Below are 20774 nucleotides of genomic sequence, written 5' to 3'. Positions count from 1 at the left end.
GATTTCCAGAGACTCTGCTGACCTACTAGCCTAAAAAAACCCCAAAACCACTTTTTTGCACCCTCCAAGGGTTTTCCACTTTTTATAGATGTTTTCTTTGTTAGAAATTAAACCATGATGAAATTTTTAGAAAATACTAAAATATCACTTTCGAACACTATACTGAATATATGAACATGTACAGTAGATACACACACATTATATTATAAATAAAACACACACCACACAAAAAACAATGTACCTTCTGTAGCTGGAAATAGGTCCTGTCCTTCACTTTTAGTTTCTGCTAATTTTCCTGTTCTCAGCAATACTTCTGCAAAACTTTCTGAAGAATTGTGTTGGAATCCAGCATAGGCTACTTCAGACTTACAAAAACAAAACAAAAAAAAAACAACCCACAGTTGCATTAATATGATAAAGAGAAATATCCTTTAAAAAACATGTTTTATAATATGTTACATTAGATACAATTATATAATTTGGTTCTATTTTTTTTAAATTCTAGATAGAGATCTTATGCAGCAATAGAAAACCTAATAATTCTCCTGTTAACTTGCTTTTTCTTGTTGACTTAATATGTCAAATGAAACCTATGACACTGGTCATCATAAGTATCGTGAAATGTAAACGGACAGTGTAGATAAAGTTTTTCCAAAACAAATGAATGTTGATTTACCTGTCTGCCTAGCTCTCTGATGTAAAGCACGCATTGTGTAAGTCAACACCAAGCAAACTTCATTTGCATGTTAAGTCAACATGGGGATGAGAGAGAGAATATGGCATCAGCACACAAAAGAACAAATAGTAGGGAAGAAGAATTTTGTCCGGGAGTACACTTCAAAGGGATACATTTCAAAGGACTTCTGGAATATGAGGACGATGAAAGGGAACCCTTGGTGATCCATTTAACTGAGAAACACTAGTGGTAGAGGGAAGTGATTCATGAAAAATCTGGATCCTGATTTGAATCAGTGAACTCAGCAAAAGGGCTTTGAGGGTGAGAAAACTGCTTTAGCCAAAGAACTGTAGTTTGCTAGTTATGTTTAGTCTCTTAAAAGCATGTTATACTTTTGTTTTATTTGTAATCAATTCTGATTCTACTACCTTTACGCAATGAGTCAAAACTCTATCTTCACTAATAAACTTCTCTTTGTTTTATCATAAGTAGATCTCTGTACTTTAATAGTAAGCAAAATATGAATTCTTAGTTGAATCAAACAAGCTGGTGTGTACACTGTTTCTTTGGAGACAGCAGACTTGGCAATTACTATGAGGTTCCAGTGACAGGGACTGGATGCCACATGGGAACGCTCTTCCAGGGCGCTTGGGAACTGGGGTGGCATGAAGTGTTACCTACAAGGTAAAGTAAGGGCTGGCATAATCATGAGAAATCTGTGGTTGCTAACAGAGTGGGGTGTGAAGCAGTTGTCACCAAGTTTAGCACAAGCAAATCTCTCTCTCGCTGAGGTGGGGGAGTTACAAGGTCACCCATAGTTTTGAGCTCCTCAGAAAAGTGCACAGTCGTCTTTTATTGCTTCTGTAAGTGTATTTTAACTCTTAATGCATCTTAAACTTACTTCTGCAACACAGGGAGCAACAATTAGAGATTCATAAAAGGGATGACAGCTCTGCTTTTCCACTGCAGCATTGGCTCCAGAACTGCTTTTTAATACATCTCCAAATTCTTGGCCCTGGAGGGAATAAGCAGAATTAAGCCTGGTGTGGCGCTTGTGGACCAGGTGTCAACTCATGTCAGAGCCCCAGGCCAATTCACTTGTGTACTAGTATAGATCAAAGTGATTGTTAAATGCAGAAGAGTGTATCGGGAGTTTAAACTTCATGAAAACGAATGTAGTGTTACATGCATTGTTTTTACTTATCTGTATCTCTTTATAATGTAGTAGCAAACATTTACATTGTGTATACCCCTGTAAATAAATAACCCATCAAACAAGAAAGAAGCCTTATGGAATGCAAATGAAGAACTTTAACAGAAAAGTGCTAATTTCAAAGCCAGTAGTCATTGTGTGTGATGATCAGAGGTCAAAGACTCAAAATTCATTCCTCACTCTCCGTCTTCAAAGGAAAAGCCCACCCATGTAGTGACACTACCAGTTTATTTGCTGTGAGAAGAAGCTATAAAGTATGGATTCAAGGAAAGAGCCTTCATCTCTGGACTGTTTGGACTCTTACAGGGAAGTGTACCAGATGTAAAGCGGAGATCCTCAGAAACAATCTGAGTACCCTGAAAAGACTTGGGAAACTGGCAATTTATTACATCACTGTCACTATCTGGAACTGCAAACTGTGACTCACCTGTCCATATATTTTACCTGCTTTAATCTCTCAATAACTCTCATTTTCTTAGCTAATAAACTTTGGTTAGTTTACTATACAATTGGCTGCCCATGTTGTCTTTGATGTAAGATCTAGGGTAAGTGACTGGTCTCTTGGACTGGAAGCAACCTAAATGTGATGTTGATTTTTGGTATAAGTGACCTTTTATCACAAAGTCCAGTTTACCTGGATGGCAAGATAGACAAGAGACTCTAAGGGGACTGTTTGTGTCCCCGTGGTAAGACTGGCATAGTAATCCATGAGTTCACATTTGTCACTGGTTTGTTGTGTTCTATAATTAGATTTTACAACCAGTTTGGGGTATCTGCCTGTTTTTACAGTTTGCACTGAGATATGTACTCATGGTTGTGAGCCATTCCAGATAGCGTGACACCTGGAATAATGAAATCTTGCTTTAAAGTCTATTAAGCAGTCATATGTTCAGATGGGAGGAGATCCTGCAATGAACTCCGTACATGGAACCCACACAGAACTCCACTGAAGTCAATGGGGCTTAATAGAGGAGTATGCTAACTACATATGACAAACTGCAAGATCAGGACCCATGTTTCATCTATTCATCAATTATTAAAAACAAAAAGAAAAATTAGCAGAATTAGTCAGAGAATCACGGACATCATAAAAAAAACTAGTAAAAAATGAACATATATATGGAATAAAAAGTGAAGAATAGGACCTTAAATGAATAGGAAGGTAAAGAGATTTTCTAAATTTTAATAGAAAGTGTGACACTATGTTTTAATGGTGCTTCAATTGCTTATAGCTCCCACCACAAACACCCTGAAATTTTACTAGTATTGGCCTTTTGCTCTTCTTTGACACAGCTAACGTTAAAAAAACCACAACAACAACAGTGTGTATTATTCATTTTGGAAAAGAAAGATTAACAAAATATAAGAAAACATTAAAAGTCATCCATGGCCCCTTGATGTCAATGTGACTGCCAGTGGTTACAGAAGCAGGACTAGCAGATCCTTGTGAAGGAATATTGCCTATACGGTTATCCATTAGTGAGACCAAAGACAGTAGGAGATATTTTAGTGACTTCTTACATGTAATGGCCGAAGATAAGTTAATGACCTCTTCCACCATTGTCCATCACTAACTGCATGCAGCATGGCTTTTGTCGTTGTAGTTGTATTAGAGAGAACTTCCATGGTTTTAGCAGTGGTCCAATACAAGAAATCAGCAGACTGGCTAGAAGGAATGCTGATTTCTTCCTGCGAGTTTATGCAACACACAACAACAAATGTTAGAAATAACCTCAGCATTATCACCACCATAAGTTAATAAGGCCAAATGCCCAGAACAAACACGTAAGGGCATCAGGACATACTGATAAGAGTTTGGTTAATTAGTTATTTCAATTATCAGTCTCATTTAGCAGCAAGCTAACCACAAACATAGTTACAAACAATGTTGCACTTTTTAAATCTCATAGCTGATTTCTTGATTAGTAGAACATTCTTTTTCTCATTAAATTCTAATCTCATGATATTGTGGACACCAGCCATTTTCATTTTTGAAGGTTATGAAAGTGTTTATTTTCTCAACTAGTCCCACTGTTCTGTTAATACGATGAAGTTTATCAAAAAGTTGGGTATACTGGCCACTGAATCATAGATTCATAGAAGATTAAAGTTGGAAGAGACCTCAGGAGGTCATCTAGTCCAACCCCCTGCTCAAAGCAGGACCAACACCAACTAAATCATCCCAGCCAGGGCTTTGTCAAAACAGGCCTTAAAAATCTCTAAGGATAGAGATTCCACCACTTCGCTAGGCAACCCATTCCAGTGCTTCACCACCCTCCTAATAAAACAGTTTTTCCTAATATCCAACCTAGAGCTTCCCCACTGCAACTTGACCCCACTGCTCCTTGTTCTGTCATCTGCCACCACTGAGAACAGCCGAGCTCCATCCTTTTTGGAATCCCCCTTCAGGTAGTTGAAAATTGCTATCAAATCCCCCCTCCCTCTTCTCTTCTGCAGACTAAACAAGCCCAGTTCCCTCAGTCTCTCCTCGTAAGTCATATGCCCCAGCCCCCTGATCATTTCCATTGCCCTCCACTGGACTCTCTCCAATTTGTCCACATCCTTTCAGGGGGGGAGGGGGCACAAAACTGGACACAATACTCCAGATGTGGCCTCACCAGTGCCGAACAGAGGGAAATAATCACTTCCCTCAATCTGCTGGCAATGCTCCTACTAATGCAGCCCAATATGCTATTAGCCTTCTTGGCAACAAGGGCACACTGTTGACTCATATCCAGCTTCTCATCCACTGTAATCTCCAGGTCCTTTTCTGCAGAACTGCTGCTTAGCCAGTCAGTCCCCAGCCTGTAGCAGTGCATGGGATTCTTCTGTCCTAAGTGCAGGACTGTGCACTTGTCCTTCTTGAACCTCATCCAACGTCTTTTGGCCCAATACTCCAATTTGTCTAGGTCACTTTGCACCCTATCCCTACCCTCCAGCATATCTACCTCTCCCCCCAGTGTCATCCGCGAACTTGCTGAGGGTGCAATCTATCCCATCATCCAGATCATTAATAAAGATATTGAACAAAACTGGCCCCAGGACCGACCCCTGGGCATTCCACTTGATACTAGCTGCCAACTTCTTCAACATCTTATGAACAATCTCAACATACAAAGCCAGGATTGTGTGGATTTCCAAAGAGCACTACTAAGCCATCCAGATTCTCAGAAAGGGACTGTTGTCTTTACACCCTTCGCTGGTGCAAAACTTTAATCTTTCATCTCAGAGCTATCCAAAATAGGGTTCTCTCCAACTCCTCCATTTGATGTTATTGATCTGTATTACCTGCACTGATGTGAGAATAGAGGCAGCTGTATGCATGTTCATAGATTCTGAAATTCTGGTGCTTTGTGAGACATTAAGCAAATATAGTAATTCTCACAAGCTGCAAACAGATCTTGTGAGATTTCTGCCTATTCCGATTTCCCATCCTTCCCACACATACGCAAGTTTTGGCAGACACCTGGATCCAAACTCAATAAGGGTAGGTTCAGATCTGGTCTTTCAAAATTTAGGGTCTGCGTTTTGCAAATTTGGGATACTGGATCAGGCCTACCTGAAATAAAGGGTTTAAATTAATATTTGATACATCTGCAGTGATTCCTGTGTCATTAATTGTTATACTACCAAGAGATCTGTGCCTATTCTTTCCATGTTTTATACAGCTTACATATTAAAACATAAAAACAATTTCACTATGCTGTAAATTATGTAATTATATTCCACTGGCGATCATCACACAAATGTACATAATATTTACAATACACTTATATACATACATATTGTTGATGTTTTTATAGCCAGTAAGTTATAATGGTTAGTTTCCCAACACAATATACTGAATTTAAACTTATCAAAAGAAAATCACTTTTCTACAGTTATGCTGGCAGGAGGATATGAACTACCAGCTTTCAGTTCAATAACTTGAGACAGAATTTTACACACTGGTGGTCAAAATGACTTAGGTGAAATCTTGCCGCACTGATTTTTTTTTTTTAAATGTACAAAAACAAGGAAGACATTTATCACTAAATCTATCATTGTCATTAAAAAGGCATCAACAACTGACTGCCTGCAACAAAACCTATAAATGTGAGCACTCCCGATTATTAATAGTAATAAGATGATCTAAAGAGGGGACCTCCTGCCAGCCTCTGAACAATCAATTGGAAATTTCAATTCCCACTTGACCAGATGAAAGGGACTGCATGCTGAGCGAAATATGCCAGAATCTTTACTCTTCCTGAAAAATAAATGGCAACAGGATTTATTTAGATTGTGTTTAAATCAAAATAGTACCTCCTGGTACTTATTTTGAAAGTTTTTAAAAAAATAACAGAAAATTAGTTTTTTCTTTTGTAAGGCATTATACTATTTTCAAGAGAATGCGTCATGAAACCTGACCATTTAATGCAAGTTTCTAGGAAAATAAGAGCAAGAAATTACTAACCAATTTCTTAATTAAATTTAAACTAAATACTTTTTTTTAAAACTGTGTGAAAATGTATGGGCCATCAGAAAGTGAAAGTTTTAAAATAACAAAAATAAAGACTGTGCCCTAGACATCCTGGCCCAATTCAGAAGATCACGCTTATTCAGCTAAGGCCTTAAGCATGTGCCTAAATCCACACTGAATTCATATGTTTAAATTATTGGCTGAACAGGAATGGGCATAGGCATGTTCTTAAACGTTTTCCTGAACTGGGGCACTTATGAGGTTAATTATTGAAGATACCAGAAGCATAGTCTAGCATTCTGAGCAGATTATTGGAAGTCCTTAATTTCAATTCCTAGTTTGCCTTAGTAATTTTGGTAAATCATATTTTAATATATATTTTAGAGAAAATAATTTTGAAACTAATACTTTGAATTTATAGACAGCTTTACATCCCAGGGTATCAAACTACTCACTGTTTTAAAAATAATTTACCATTTAACAAACTTAAATATATAGCTACCAATAGCAGTCAAAGCAAACTATTAGGTTTCAGAGTAGCAGCCGTGTTAGTCTGTATTCGCAAAAAGAAAAGGAGTACTTGTGGCACCTTAGAGAGACTAACAAATTTATTTGAGCATAAGCTTTCGTGAGCTACAGCTCACTTCATCGGATGCTATTACCAGCAGGAGAGTGGTGTGGAGGGGGGAACCTTTGTGTAATGACCCATCCACTCCCAGTCTTTATTCAAGCCTAAATTAATTGTATCCAGTTTGCAAATTAATTCCAATTCAGCACTCTCTCATTGGAGTCTGTTTTTGAAGTGTCTTTTGATGAAGAATTGCAACTTTTAGGTCTGTAATCGAGTGACCAGAGAGATTGAAGTGTTCTCTGACTGGTTTTGGAATGTTATAATTCTTGATGTCTGATTTGTGTCCATTTATTCTTTTACGTAGAGACTGTCCAGTTTGACCAATGTACATGGCAGAGGGGCATTGCTGGCACATGATGGCATATATCACATTGGTAGATGTGCAGGTGAACGAGCCTCTGATAGTGTGGCTGATGTGATTAGACCCTATGATGGTGTCCCCGAATAGATATGTGGACACAGTTGGCAATGGGCTTTGTTGCAAGGATAGGTTCCTGGGTTAGTGGTTCTGTTGTGTGGTGTGTGGTTGCTGGTGAGTATTTGCTTCAGGTTGGTGGGCTGTCTGTAAGCAAGGACTGGCCTGTCTCCCACAATCTGTGAGAGTGATGGGTCGTCCTTCAGGATAGGTTGTAGATACTTGATGATGTGCTGAACAGGTTTTAGTTAGGGGCTGAAGGTAATGGCTAGTGGGGTTCTGTTATTTTCTTTGTTGGGCCTGTCTTGTAGTAGGTGACTTCTGAGTACTCTTCTGGATCTGTCAATCTGTTTCTCCACTTCAGCAGGTGGGTATTGTAGTTGTAAGTATATAGAAGCCCTCTACACCAACATTCCACACAAAGATGGACTACAAGCCATCAGGAACAGTATCCCCGATAATGTCACAGCAAACCTGGTGGCTGAACTTTGTGACTTTGTCCTCACCGATAACTATTTCACATTTGGGGACAATGTATACCTTCAATTGAGCGGCATTACTATGGGTACCCACTTGGCCCCACAGTATGCTAACATTTTTATGGCTGACTTAGAACAACGCTTCCTCAGCTCTCGTCCCCTAATGCCCCTACTCTACTTGCGCTACATTGATGACATCTTCATCATCTGGACACATGGAAAAGAAGCCCTTGAGGAATTCCACCATGATTTCAACAATTTCCATCCCACCATCAACCTCAGCCTGGACCAGTCCACACAAGAGATCCACTTCCTGGACACTATACAGTGCTAATGAGAGATGGTCACATAAACACCACCCTATACCAGAAACCTATTGATCGCTATTCTAACCTACAATCCTCCAGCTTTCACCCAGACTACACCACATGATCCATTGACTAGAGCCAAGCTCTACGATACAACTGCATTTGCTCCAACCCCTCAGACTTACAGTGTGTATGTAACACCCATTGTTTCATGTTCTCTATGTATATAAATCTCCCCTCTGTTTTTTCCACCAAATGCATCCGATGAAGTGAGCTGTAGCTCACAAAAGCTTATGCTCTAATAAATTTGTTAATCTCGAAGGTGCCACAGGTACTCCTTTTCTTAAAGGAAACTGTGTAGATTTGAATTTTATAGGAGGGGGGAAAAAAAACTTTCCTTAGCAATTTTTAATGACCAAAATGACCCAGTTAGATTTCAGATACCTCCACGACGCTCCCAATCCTCCCCCAGAACAATACACTTCACTAAATCCAGGACAAAGCTTGTGAGAGCCAGAGATAAAGCATTCCAGGTCAACGTAGTTTGGCTGTGGAATATTTTAAATGGTAGCTTCATCTGTTTTGTCCTTAGCTTAGTTAGTTGTGTTGTTCCATTTGGAATCAAAGTCTAATCATTTTTAGAACATACTGCAGGATCCTCTTTTTTTGTTCAAATAAAGCTCTCTGTAACAGGAAGAATTTTTATCCCTAAACAGGCTCCCCCACAGAACTTCCTATTAGAGCCCTCTCTGATATCTATTATGAATTTTGGAACAAAGATTGAGTTAACCAGTGCTGCACTTTGAAAGCATGGACATGCGTGCTACAGAAAACCCACAGATGGATTAGATGAAGACCCAATCTGTGGGATGTTGAGCACGTGCTATAGAATGTGAAAGTGGTTAGTATGACAGATTTGGCCTTAGATAATAAGCTCTTTGAGTCAGGAACACGTTTTATTTACCTAATGAGAACATTTATAGCAATACACAATAATTCTCCATGGAACGTCTCAGTTCAAACTTAGCGCATGCAGTTTTCTGCAAAAAAATAACCCTAGATGGATGAGAGAGTTATTTTATTTAAGAAATGTTTATTACCCTAACCAAACAATTTGTATAGTGTATAGTTCCAACTGGTGAAACAAGATAAAGTGTCTAGCTTCCAGAATTTATAGACCAGAAGAATGTGCACCCACCTCCACTCATGATTCACAACCATGAACCCCTGGCCTGTACATAAGTAGCTAACCAAGGTCAGCCTGGTCTCACAAAAGGAACAGAGAGAGACCTACCCCACCCCACTGTAGCCAATATCACTAACCAGGGCACTAACCACTTTTTCAAATTCCTGTTCTTCCTTACTTGCAGAAGGGACTTGAACTTGGGTCTTCCATATCCCAGGTAAGTGCTCTAGCCACCAGACTATTGGGCGTGCGCACACGTGCACACACACACACACACACACACACACACAACACAGAGCCAGCCAGCCAAATTCCGATCTGGTCATCTCCATGGGTTAGGTGTCTCTGAACATCCTATTGATTTGGGCCCCAAAGGTGAACAGGCAGGGGCACATCTAGTTTGAGAATCCCACTGTGGCTTAGGCCTCGAGCAGCTTGGTGGTGACAAGACTCAGTTTTTCACATGATGAGTGGCAGAAACTTATGCACCAAGGGAATTTAGGTTCAGTTAGTCAGCAGCTGAGTACGGGTTCTGAGGATATTAATGGTACCTAAACGTTGGTCTTAGGTGCAGAAGTGGCAATTAAGCACCTAACTCCCTTTGTGGATCTAGCCTGTAGTGTCTCAGGCCTAGCTCCCATCTGTTCCCAGCCAATCAGCAGTGATGAAACAACATGTCTGATTACTTGCTAGTTCTGAGCTTATAGACACATTAAAAAAAACCTCTCTCTCACACAGGTTCTGCGATATACAGTGAGCTAAGCCATTAATTCTTCCAAAAAATGCTGGACATGCTTCTACATGGATCTTACACAGTACACATTCCTGTAACTTTTTAATCAGCTAAAAAATACTGGCGTTCAGATCCCAGAATTTATGATATTTCTTTTAGAAGTTACTTACAACAGACATTTGCTAAGTTATGTGATTCAGAACTAGATTCTCCAATGGACTGAACTCTGAATCTGCATAGGTATAAGTGAGATGAGAATTTGACCTTTGTTGGCTTAACTAGTGACACTATCACGAAGTAAGCATTTCCATGTACAGAAAAATTGTTATTCTGACTTCCACCTAAATCTCTGAGAACCTGTGCTATCACTGCTCAGGCCCTACATATACAAATTCTTCATTAAATGTGTTCAGTTAGATGAGCCTTTCATTAAACATAACGCATTCAGTTGTAGCTCACTTGAAAGGTATTTGATGCTCAGTAAAAGGGTAAGTACAATGCATGTCACAAACTAATAAGTGTGGTTTTAATATGAGACTTCAGGTGTTAAGAAAATTTTTCAAATCTAAATAGATTTTCAGGTTAAAGCATAGGCTAAGTTGCATAACTAACTCTAGCAAAAGAAAATACTAAACTGCAGCTAATAGAAACTTTGAGTCCTTTAAACAGAATTTATACAAAAAGCAGATATGTAATTTCTCAGAAGGATGTTTGCAAATTATGAATCCTCTGCACTTTATCAATAAACACCTTGTTTCCAAGGACAGCACCAATATTCTTTAAATTGCAAGCTTCTCTTGTGCTGAAGTGCTACTGCACAATAATTAAGTTTTCACATTACTTAAATATATAAATAACATCATTATCTTTACAGCAGATGTAATGTAGGTTTTAAGTATTAAACAGATTAAGTATAAAGTCAGCCCTCATTTATGAGGAATAATTTACTGTGGTTATTATTTCTCCTGTTAAAACATAACACAGCATCATGTGGCTAAGCACTATACTTTAATCTAATAATGTTATCTATAATATTCTGAAATATTCTTCATGGATCAAGGTCCTAATTTGCACACTGAGATTTTTTTTCTTTGAGCACCACTAGATTAGTCATTGAGGTAATTACAGCATACAACAAGAGTGCAAAGGGGGAAAGGAGCTTAATAAGCAAGAGGTAATCATTATGGAGGAATTCCTTTCCCTTTCTGAACATAGTTCTTCTAAGAATTACATGAGCTGAAGACTGACTAGGCCAATTAGGTGATCTAGTCCAGCCCATGCCAGTGAAGGACTGTTCCCTACAGTATTTATTTTAGTGCTTTGTATAGTCCTATTTTAAAATGTCTAAACATTGGGGTTTGCAGAGGAGCCAAATGGTTATGTTCCCACCTATGTCATCCCAGCACACTCTAGACCTCCTCATTTCAATTCACTGTGGGAGGATAAAAAGTTAAAATTAACAAAACAAGTGAAAAATCTTTTATTGGAGCCCTAGAGAGCGTGAAACATGATGTGATGAGGGAGCTATGCCCATTTAGTACTAGTTTTATCAGCTTTATCCATATAATATTAGTTAAAACAAAGAGTATTAACTAATATTAGGGTTGCCAACTTTCATATTGCAGAAAACTGAACACCCTTACGCCGTCCCTATCCTGCCCTTTCTTCAAGACCCCGCCCCGCTCACTCCATCCCCTCCTGAGTCACTCACTCTCCCCCAGCATCACTCATTTTCACTGGGCTGGGGCAGGGGGTTGGTGTGAGGGAGGGGGTGAGGGCTCCAGATGGGGGTGTGGGCCTGGGGTAGGGCCAGAGATGAGGGGTTTGAGGCTGCAAGAGGGAGGGGGGCACGAAAGGGGTTTGGGGGAAGGAGGGGATGAGGGCTCCAGCTGGCAATGTGGGCTCCGGGGTGGGGCCAGAAATGAGGGGTTTGGAGTGTGAGAGGGATGAAGGCTCCGATGTGGGGCTGAGGATGAGGGATTTGGGGTGCAGGACAAAGCACCGAGTTGGGGCTTACCTCAGGCAGCTCCGGGAAGCATGTCCCCCCCTCCGGCTCCTATGCAGAGGTATGGCCAGGGGGCTCCACATATTGCCTCATCCGCAAGCATCGCCCCTGCAGCTCCCATTGACTATGGTTCCCAAGCAATGGGAGCTGCAGAGCCAGCGCTTGGAGCGGGGGCAGCACGTGGAGCCCCCTGGCTGCCCCTATGCCTAGGAGCCAACCAGACTTTTAGCGACCTGGTCAGCAATGCTGACCAGAGCCACCAGGGTCCCTTTTCAACCAGGCATTCCAGTCGAAAACCAGACACCTGGCAACCCTATCTAATATGCCTTAGAAATCAATGGTAACCCCCCACCCACACACACAGGATTTCCCCAGCAAATATATAGTTGATACATACCCACATACACATGATCTCTGAAATCAATTGGATTTTGCCTGAATAAGCCTTAAACTGTAGAATCTGAACTACAGACTTTTCTCTTTACTTTTTTTAAAAAATAAGACTATTACCAATATACTATATGAAACAGAAAAGGTAAGACGAAATAAATGAAATCCAAGTTAGCAAAAACCTATTCTTTCAAAAGAAGGAAATTAATCAAACTTCCAACTTTCAGCTCACAATTATGAGGCATTTTTGCTCAAATGCAGGTATTGAATATTTGCACCAAAAGTACTTACAGTTTAGAAATCTTCAGTTATCCAATTAGAAAAAAAAATAATGTCACTTATTTAGGTGACAAACTACACTAATGAATCAAACAGTCAAAACTAACAGATTACAAACAATAAATAAGCTAAAACATAGCAGATTCTCTGTCACTAAAAGTCTTTAAATGAAGATCAAGTGTGTGTTTCTGAAAGATATATACTACATCAACCAGATGTTATGGGCTTAATACACGAATGGCTTGGTGAAATTCTACAACCTGCATTAAGCATGAGGTCAGAGCAGATGATCATAATTGTGCCTTCAAGCCTCAAAAAAAAAAAAAAGCTATGAAAGTATGTACATACAAAGTGTTTGAGAAATTGTGAATTTGTAAAAGATAAAATGCCCATATGTGAATAATATGCAGACAGAAAAAAGGCTAAATTAAAATGTTATTCAGTTTATTTACCAACGTTGATCTATGCCATCCTACAAGGCTATCATCAACAGTAATAATTATTCCTTTATTTTAGGTTGGGTTTTTGTCTTGTCTTCCACTTCTCTGGCCTTTGTATTTATTTATGCTCTCAATTATTTTGTTTATAGATCTGAGACCCCACTGGACAAGGATGTTCAAGACCACATTTGGAGTATATATTAGCAAGAAAACTTCATTAAAAAAACATCTATTGGTCTGTTTCCTTAGGTTATTTGATAGTGCTACGCACAAAGCCTAAAGCAGAGAAATATCTCAAGTTCACTACGCTGTGCTAGGTGAAATCTTTGAAATCTGTTTCTCCTTATGATACAGAATAAAACAGAATGCAATGGTGGTCATTTTACAGTCTCACTTGAAAACTTACCTGAGGAGTCTCCTTAGTGATCAGCGAAGAAGGTACTGAGATATTTATATTCTCCGCTCCTTCTGAAGGGTGTAACTGGTAATTCACTGCTTGATAAAGAATCTGAAAAGAAGGGGTATATATTATTTCTGCTATCATGTAAACTAATAATACACAATTATTCAAACTACCTAGTATCATGAGAAAGCAAGGATCTCAGGTGGTAAAACTTCAAGGAGAATAAAAAAAAATAATCATGGCGTCGTGCTGAACCACTGATATAAATGTCTACACAAAACTATCTTCTCTCAATACTGTATATGCCTTTTCCATGAAGTACTGTTGTTGCTCCTGTTTTTTTTCAAGAAAGTAATTACATGAAAATGGCATCTTCTTACTCAACAGATCTACCTCATATTCACTGGCAGATCTCCTCTTATATTCACTGTGTTGACAGAAGTTAAGTTTTTACTGCTTTTCACTCTTGGTAATGTAGAGCCACTGCAATAATGGGAGAGTGAATAGGAGTATTTTCTGGTTTGTATATTATCTAAAAATGGTTTGAAATACGTTCCAATTCCAAGTGGATAGCACTGTTTTACTTATAAACAAAATATTAAGGCCCCAATCCTGCAAATGCTTATACGTATGCTTTTCTTTACTACTGTGGAAAGTCCCACTAACCAATGGGGCCACCCATGGTAATGAAGTTAAGAAAGCGTGTAAGTGGGTTGCCTTAGTATGGAAGTTACTGACAAACTTTCCTCCACATTCACCTATCATTTGCAGTATTTCTATTAGTTGCTGATCCCCTTTATCCGGATCCTTCATTCTGCACCCTTCAGCTGCACACAATTTCCCTCTATCTATTGTGCTTCTACCCTTTCTTTTTCCTACTTTTCTCTTACTGCAATTTCAATCATGTGCTGCCACCCTCCAAAACACTTAAAAATATGTTCTTGTAATATAAATAAGACAAATACACAGACAATTTTGAGAAAGAAAAATGAGATGCGCTTGTAATCAGCCTAACCACATTACTTTTGTGTTGTACCTGGGTTTTTTTTTGTTTTTTTTTCCTATATTTTAGCTTCTTAGCTCTTACGAGCAAATACAACGCCTTCTTGTGTGATTATACTGTACCAACACAATTGTGAGTGGACTTTGGAGCCCAATATGAATTCCTATTAATAAATTACTGTATTTAATTAATTTAGATTACAGTAATAAAATTACACTTATCCAAGGCTCTCAGCACCTTAACACAATTAATAAATATTAATAATAATAAAAATTTAAAAAAATCCAGCAGCACAGAAATGATCATTCAAACAGAAACTCTTCCAGCCAATCAACCACCTACAAAAACCTTCTTTCCATCCTTTCATCATTTTGGGAAGCATACTCACAGCCCTCTCCAATAACCCTATCCAACCCCTATTTTTGCACTGTTCCTGGAAGGTTACAAATTTTGGATTATTTCAGATTCCAGAGGGAAACAAATTCCACAGTCTCTAAGCCCTCACAGAAAATGTCCCGCTGGCTTCCCCTTTGGTTTTATAACAAGGGAGATCAAGCTTAAGCCCTTCTGCTGACTGCAAGACAGTATGGAAGGGGAGAGATGAATAAATGGAACCAATACAGTGTAATTTATACAGAGTTACTTTTCAGAGTACAAATTCGATTTCCCCTAATGCACCCTCTACGTAACAATTCAGAAAAACTCTGTGCACATGGGCAAAACTAGGGTCAACCTCAATAGAAACGCAACTTTTTGACTTAACCACTGCACCACAGCATTTATGCTAATCTTCTCAAATACATATAATGAGATATCTGATTGTTACAGATTTTACATGCATAATGAATTTGATATTTAGGGCCCTGATCCTGTGAAGAGCTAATAGCAAGGTCAGGACTTAAGTCCTCATTATAAATAATTAAAACCATTATGGTTGAAATCATGGCCTCATTGAACTCAATGGGAATTTTGTCATTTATTTCAATTGACCCAGGAGTTCACCCTATGTTTGGCAGAACCTGCAGAAAACACTGGAACAGGCAGCGGACATTTAAAGAGACTGTGTACAAATGAGGCTGTGTACAATACACAAAATCCCGATAAAAGTAGAAGAACTGATAGAGAAGAATTAAGCATTTGTACATCCCAATCAAATGGATTACAGAATTGGAGCAGAGTATTCTATCAACAATATGCCACACTGCTGCATTTTAGAAACCTCTGAAGCTATAGCACCCATCCAGCAGTCCTAGTTATAACAGAAAAGAAACTGCATTCTTATTTGATATAGTTATCTATTGATTATAGAAAATGTATTATAAAAGCAATATTTAACTGTTCAGATATAAAATGTAAGATAGAAAAAATACTGAAAATTGATGACACATTGTCGGAAGCTTGGGGGGAAAAAAAACACAAAATAGTTACCTCTTATTTCAGAAAATAAGTATTCACGGCTTATGTAGGAAAATTTTACAGAAACGGATCCTACCTGATTCTGCAAAGAACTGTTTGCTGCCAGCAGCGACTCTATGGCACCTGGAGGGCAATGTGTCAGAGCAAAAGCCATGATCTCCCGCCGAGTACTCAAGTCTTGGTAGCCTTCTGATTGCCCTAATTGGCTGCATACCTCCCAACTTTTAGAATAGCCTGCAAAGGGAACAAAAAGATTGCCAAGCAAAGTCACATAAAATCAATAATTTAATTGGGGGGGGTGCTGAGAAAAGAAATCAACCTTCTCCAATGGCCAAAGGTTACATCATCATCAATAATCAGATAAGAGTATAGCTTCTCTTGTTAAATTCTCAACATTCATGAGAGGGGAGGGGGGATGGGAGAAGAGAGAGAGACACTTAGCAGTAAGCAAAAAACCCTGGAATTCAGCTACCTAACATTATATATACTCTAGGTACCAATATGGTGCATGGTCATGTGTGTGTGTCCATACACATGTATTTGTGCTTAGTGACACCATGTTAAGAAAAATCAGACCAGACTGCTTCAGAATAAACTGAACATTTTTAGAATAGATCTGCTGCTGTAAAAGATCAGTGTTGTCTTTTAAAATAAAATAATTTAACTCCTCTGTGTTAGGGCCATGGGGGAATAGAGGGGAAAAGCACAGGAGCAGATTATCTTCTGTTATTCCATGCCCCAATCTCCACTTATACCTTCCCCCACCCATAAACCATATTAGACTTGCAAGAATTAAAATAGGATTGGGCAAACAAGGAGAAATGTGAAGCCCCATCATTTCTACTAGCTACCCTCTGGATGGATGGGATGTGGGTGGTAGGACCAGAAGAGGAACCACACTTCTCCAAAGTGCACACAATCACTTGCAGTGGCTGAGAGTCTAGTGGCCCTAGATCATATGGGAAACATAGAACATTGTTTAAATGTTTGCAAATATGTACAAACAGTACAAAGAACTGGGATCCACTTTTTGTATTGTAGGAGGGATTATGGGGACGTGTCAACCTCCCCCTCACTTTACTTAAAATTAGTTAAGTTTGAAGATGGCACAGATCATCATCTTACAAACCCCTCAGCCAAATCCTTGGACTTGTCCTGTGCATAACTGACAGGGGGGAGGTCTTAATCGTGGAAGACCACTAAAAAATTAAAAGGTCACATGTGTCCTGCCCTAAACAATACAAAAAGGACTGAGCTCTTAGTTCCACAGTGTGTGTGTTTATGGAAAAACTAAGAACAGTACAGTACCTATTACTAAATTACCTACGGCCAGATTAACAAGAGTGACCTAACAGCACCACAGACATTTATGCACCACAGACATTCACGAAACTCTTGCTCAGGTGCCACCTAGACCTGCAGGTGCCTAGAATTCCCAGACATCTAAATCTCCACAGGTGGGCATGAGTAAAGCCACTTAAATCCAGATTCCACCAAACTGCTAGGCACCTAGCTCACACCTAAACCGGGTGGGATTCACAAACAAGATGCTATGTTGTCTCTCTCATCTGCAGAGCCTGATCTGGTACGTATGCTCTTAGCAGACCTAACGCACACAAAAGACAGTGTGGAGGAGGTTGTGTTGGTGTCACGCATTCTGCACAACTGCCCAGTAGATAAAGCTCTTACCTAGAAAGCTCTTACCAGATTCAAATCCTCACTGTACCTGATTCAAAGCAGGGTCTTGAACCCAACCCAACCCAATCCACCTTCCAGGCAAGCGTCCTAACCACTGGTCTATGAATTAACACTCACCCTCTGTCTGAATGAATATTTAAGTATTTCATACAAAGTGGAACAGCTGCAACAGGAGAGATTGAAGAACCCATCCCAGAACACTCCACAGCCTGATGGGTAGGGCACTCACATGAGAGGTAGGAGACCTGGTTAGAAGCAGACCAGGGATTTGATCCCAACTCTCCCACACCCCAAGCTAGCGCTCGAACCACTGAGCTATTGGGTATAATTTAAGGAAGGGACCACCACCACCTCTCTTGAGAAAGAGCTGACCTGGATTAGGCACCTAACTCCAGAAAAGGGTTCACAACTATGAATCCTGAGGAGAGGGAAGCACTAGCCTCCAGCCTGGAGTTCAGCACCTAACTCCACTAAATTAAGGGTAGAGGTTGGCTCCCTGTTAGGATGCTGGCTTCTGTGAATCCTTTTTTCAAGTGCCGAACTCTACCCACACATTGTATAAGGAGCCTGGGTGCCTAACTTGGGGCTGTGAATTCCACAAGACGGCCAGATGCCTAAAAGTTAGGTGTTGCAATGCTCAGCATTGCGACACCCAAGTTCCCCTTATGAATATAGTCCCTAACATTCTCAGAGTAATACAACAGGACCCCTGAGCAACTGTATAACTAATAACTGCATTCCTCACTATTTAATTACTTCTACAAGTCAACCAATCACTTGATATGATAAATAGGTCTTTCATTGCTCTGTGAAGTTTCTAAATTGATTTAACTTTTTTAGGTTGAAACCAGAGCCTAGCACAGCTTCATGAAGTAATGTGCGCATGTTTTGATGGAGAATTTACAATAGAAAAGGATTAAAGAACGAATGGGTCCAGAAGGTCTTCACAAAATGGAAATTAATGCATTTACCACTAGGATCTATAGGGGGCTTTGGATTTTAATAGTATTTCAATGAATATTCATTAATGAACAAGTTTTCAACTTTATCACACATGGGGATTCATATGAGATAAATGAAAAACAATTTCTTCTCTCCTCCCTCCACAAGAATAATTTGGAAATAAACCACTGTGGAAACAATTAAAACTAAATCCCTGCTGGGACAGACTTATGAGAAACTGCGATGAAAATAAAGGATATCTGAACTAAAATACATGATTCCCGCAGACAGATCACACAGAATTAATCAAACTGAAAACCTGCGTTCTTCCAGAGGTCAGTGTTGCTTAAATCACATGGACTACAGAACATTTATGTAAGTAACTTAGTATTCTACACTTGCTGTATTCTAAGTAACTATATTCTAATTTCTATAAACAAAATGTGATTGACCTACCAATTAAGTTAGTTAGTCTGGAGTCACAGATTTTACATAATGTCAGAAAATTCAGGAGAGGACTTTTTTTTTTTTTTTTTTTTTTAAAGTGGTAAACTTCACCTGTGGCTATAAGCTCTTGGCAGTGCATACTAGCAGCTTTGTAGTCCTGGAAATGGAGAGCTTGGTCCACTAAAAGGATCAAAACCTGGCCTTTTCTCTCGGTCTGGTCATCTCCTGTAAGAAGAGTCAGAAAAGTTGTTACCAATTATTTCAAAGGTCAATAGTCAATTAATTATTAGCACAGTATTTCACAAGAATGTTTCTGTATATTGTGGATGAAAATAGCTCTCTTTCAAAGCTGTTTATGTGTTAATGCTACAAATGTGCAATATAGATCTACTTCTTCCTGATGAAACCAAGACATAACTTATTAATTAGTGAAACAGGTAATTCAACAATGTATTCATATATTGTCAGAGGAACTCATATCAGTATGTATTTCCATCACAAGATGGAAAACACTTGTTGAAAAAAAATATATTGTCTAGTTAACTGACATTGTACGTGTTACAAAAGGTCTTCAAATATGGGGGCTTAAAATTAGGCTCTTTAAGTCACCAATTAGGACTCTAAATATGCATTTATTTTCAAAGGGAGCTGCTATGTTAATTTTAGGTATGTTAGGGCCTATATCTGTGTATCCAGTACAGCATGACTGATTTTTCTCTGCATCATTTTAATGTTAACACCTGTAGGATCCCTTATGACTCCAAAAGGAATAAACCCTCTAATTCATTCCTTATAGCATGGACTTCTAACTGGTTGTAGTGTTGTCACTGAACTCTTGCTCTTCATTAACAACTTGCACAGGTTTAACTTTTCACCAAAGTCTTTGAGTCCTGCAGTTGGTTCAATTGTTCACCCCTAGGCAACAAGAGATGACTGCATGTTCCCATGCAACCCAATAAATGTAAAATAAAACAGGGACAGTGCAGGATTAACAGAATTTGACTTTGGGGGAAGGGGGTGAGCAATGTGTCTATAAAATCTTGTCCTGGAGATAAAACCCATTCCACATACAAATGTTCTGGAAAAAAATTGCCTGTATGTTCTAGGTGACCATGAAAAGGAAAGGAAATCAGGAATATGAAAAGGAGTACTTGTGGCACCTTAGAGAGTAACAAATTTATTAGAGCATAAGCTTTCGTGAGCTACAGCTCACTTCAATGCATCCGATGAAGTGAGCTGAAGCTCACGAAAGCTTATGCTCTAATAAATTTGTTAGTCTCTAAGGTGCCACAAGTACTCCTTTTCTTTTTGCAAATACAGACTAACACGGCTGCTACTCTGAAACCTGTCATTATGCAGGAATATGAGGAGTCCTAATCTCCTTTTCCAAACCACAGTTATATTCCATGCATATAATCTTCCCTCCTTCCACTATTTTTTTTGTCCCTCTATTTCTCACCTCGCTTGGCAAGTTGTAATGAACACAGCATATGTCCATAACTGTATATGAAAGTGCAGTCAGTTTCTCTCTCTCTCTCTCTCTCTCTCTCTCTCTCTCTCTCACACACACACACACACGAGTAAGATCTAGATCTATATATTTTAAACGTATGCGAGATCTACAAGGATGGACCGATGAGAAAAAAAAGGA

At 39.1% G+C, this 20774-nt stretch overlaps 1 protein-coding gene across 4 annotated transcripts in view; it reads right to left on the bottom strand.

The window, feature by feature from the left end:
* Positions 1 to 20774, bottom strand: part of NBAS (NBAS subunit of NRZ tethering complex) — a 394692-nt gene that overhangs the window by 202812 nt on the left and 171106 nt on the right. For 2 of the 4 annotated variants that reach the window (XM_043510232.1, XM_043510234.1), the window contains 7 exons: positions 20583 to 20623; positions 19235 to 19348; positions 16113 to 16270; positions 13621 to 13722; positions 3411 to 3578; positions 1578 to 1691; positions 242 to 365 (listed from right to left, as the gene is read on the bottom strand). In XM_043510232.1, the coding sequence (XP_043366167.1) occupies positions 242 to 365; positions 1578 to 1691; positions 3411 to 3578; positions 13621 to 13722; positions 16113 to 16270; positions 19235 to 19348; positions 20583 to 20623 (821 nt within the window). The remainder of the gene's footprint in view (positions 1 to 241; positions 366 to 1577; positions 1692 to 3410; positions 3579 to 13620; positions 13723 to 16112; positions 16271 to 19234; positions 19349 to 20582; positions 20624 to 20774) is intronic. The other 2 variants (XM_038394647.2, XM_043510235.1) reach the window with 1 other exon arrangement.

This window comes from Dermochelys coriacea, chromosome 3, assembly GCF_009764565.3.
Source record: "Dermochelys coriacea isolate rDerCor1 chromosome 3, rDerCor1.pri.v4, whole genome shotgun sequence".
In the NCBI taxonomy this organism is placed as follows: domain Eukaryota; kingdom Metazoa; phylum Chordata; order Testudines; family Dermochelyidae; genus Dermochelys; species Dermochelys coriacea.
This window is presented reverse-complemented; position numbering and strand designations above follow the sequence as displayed.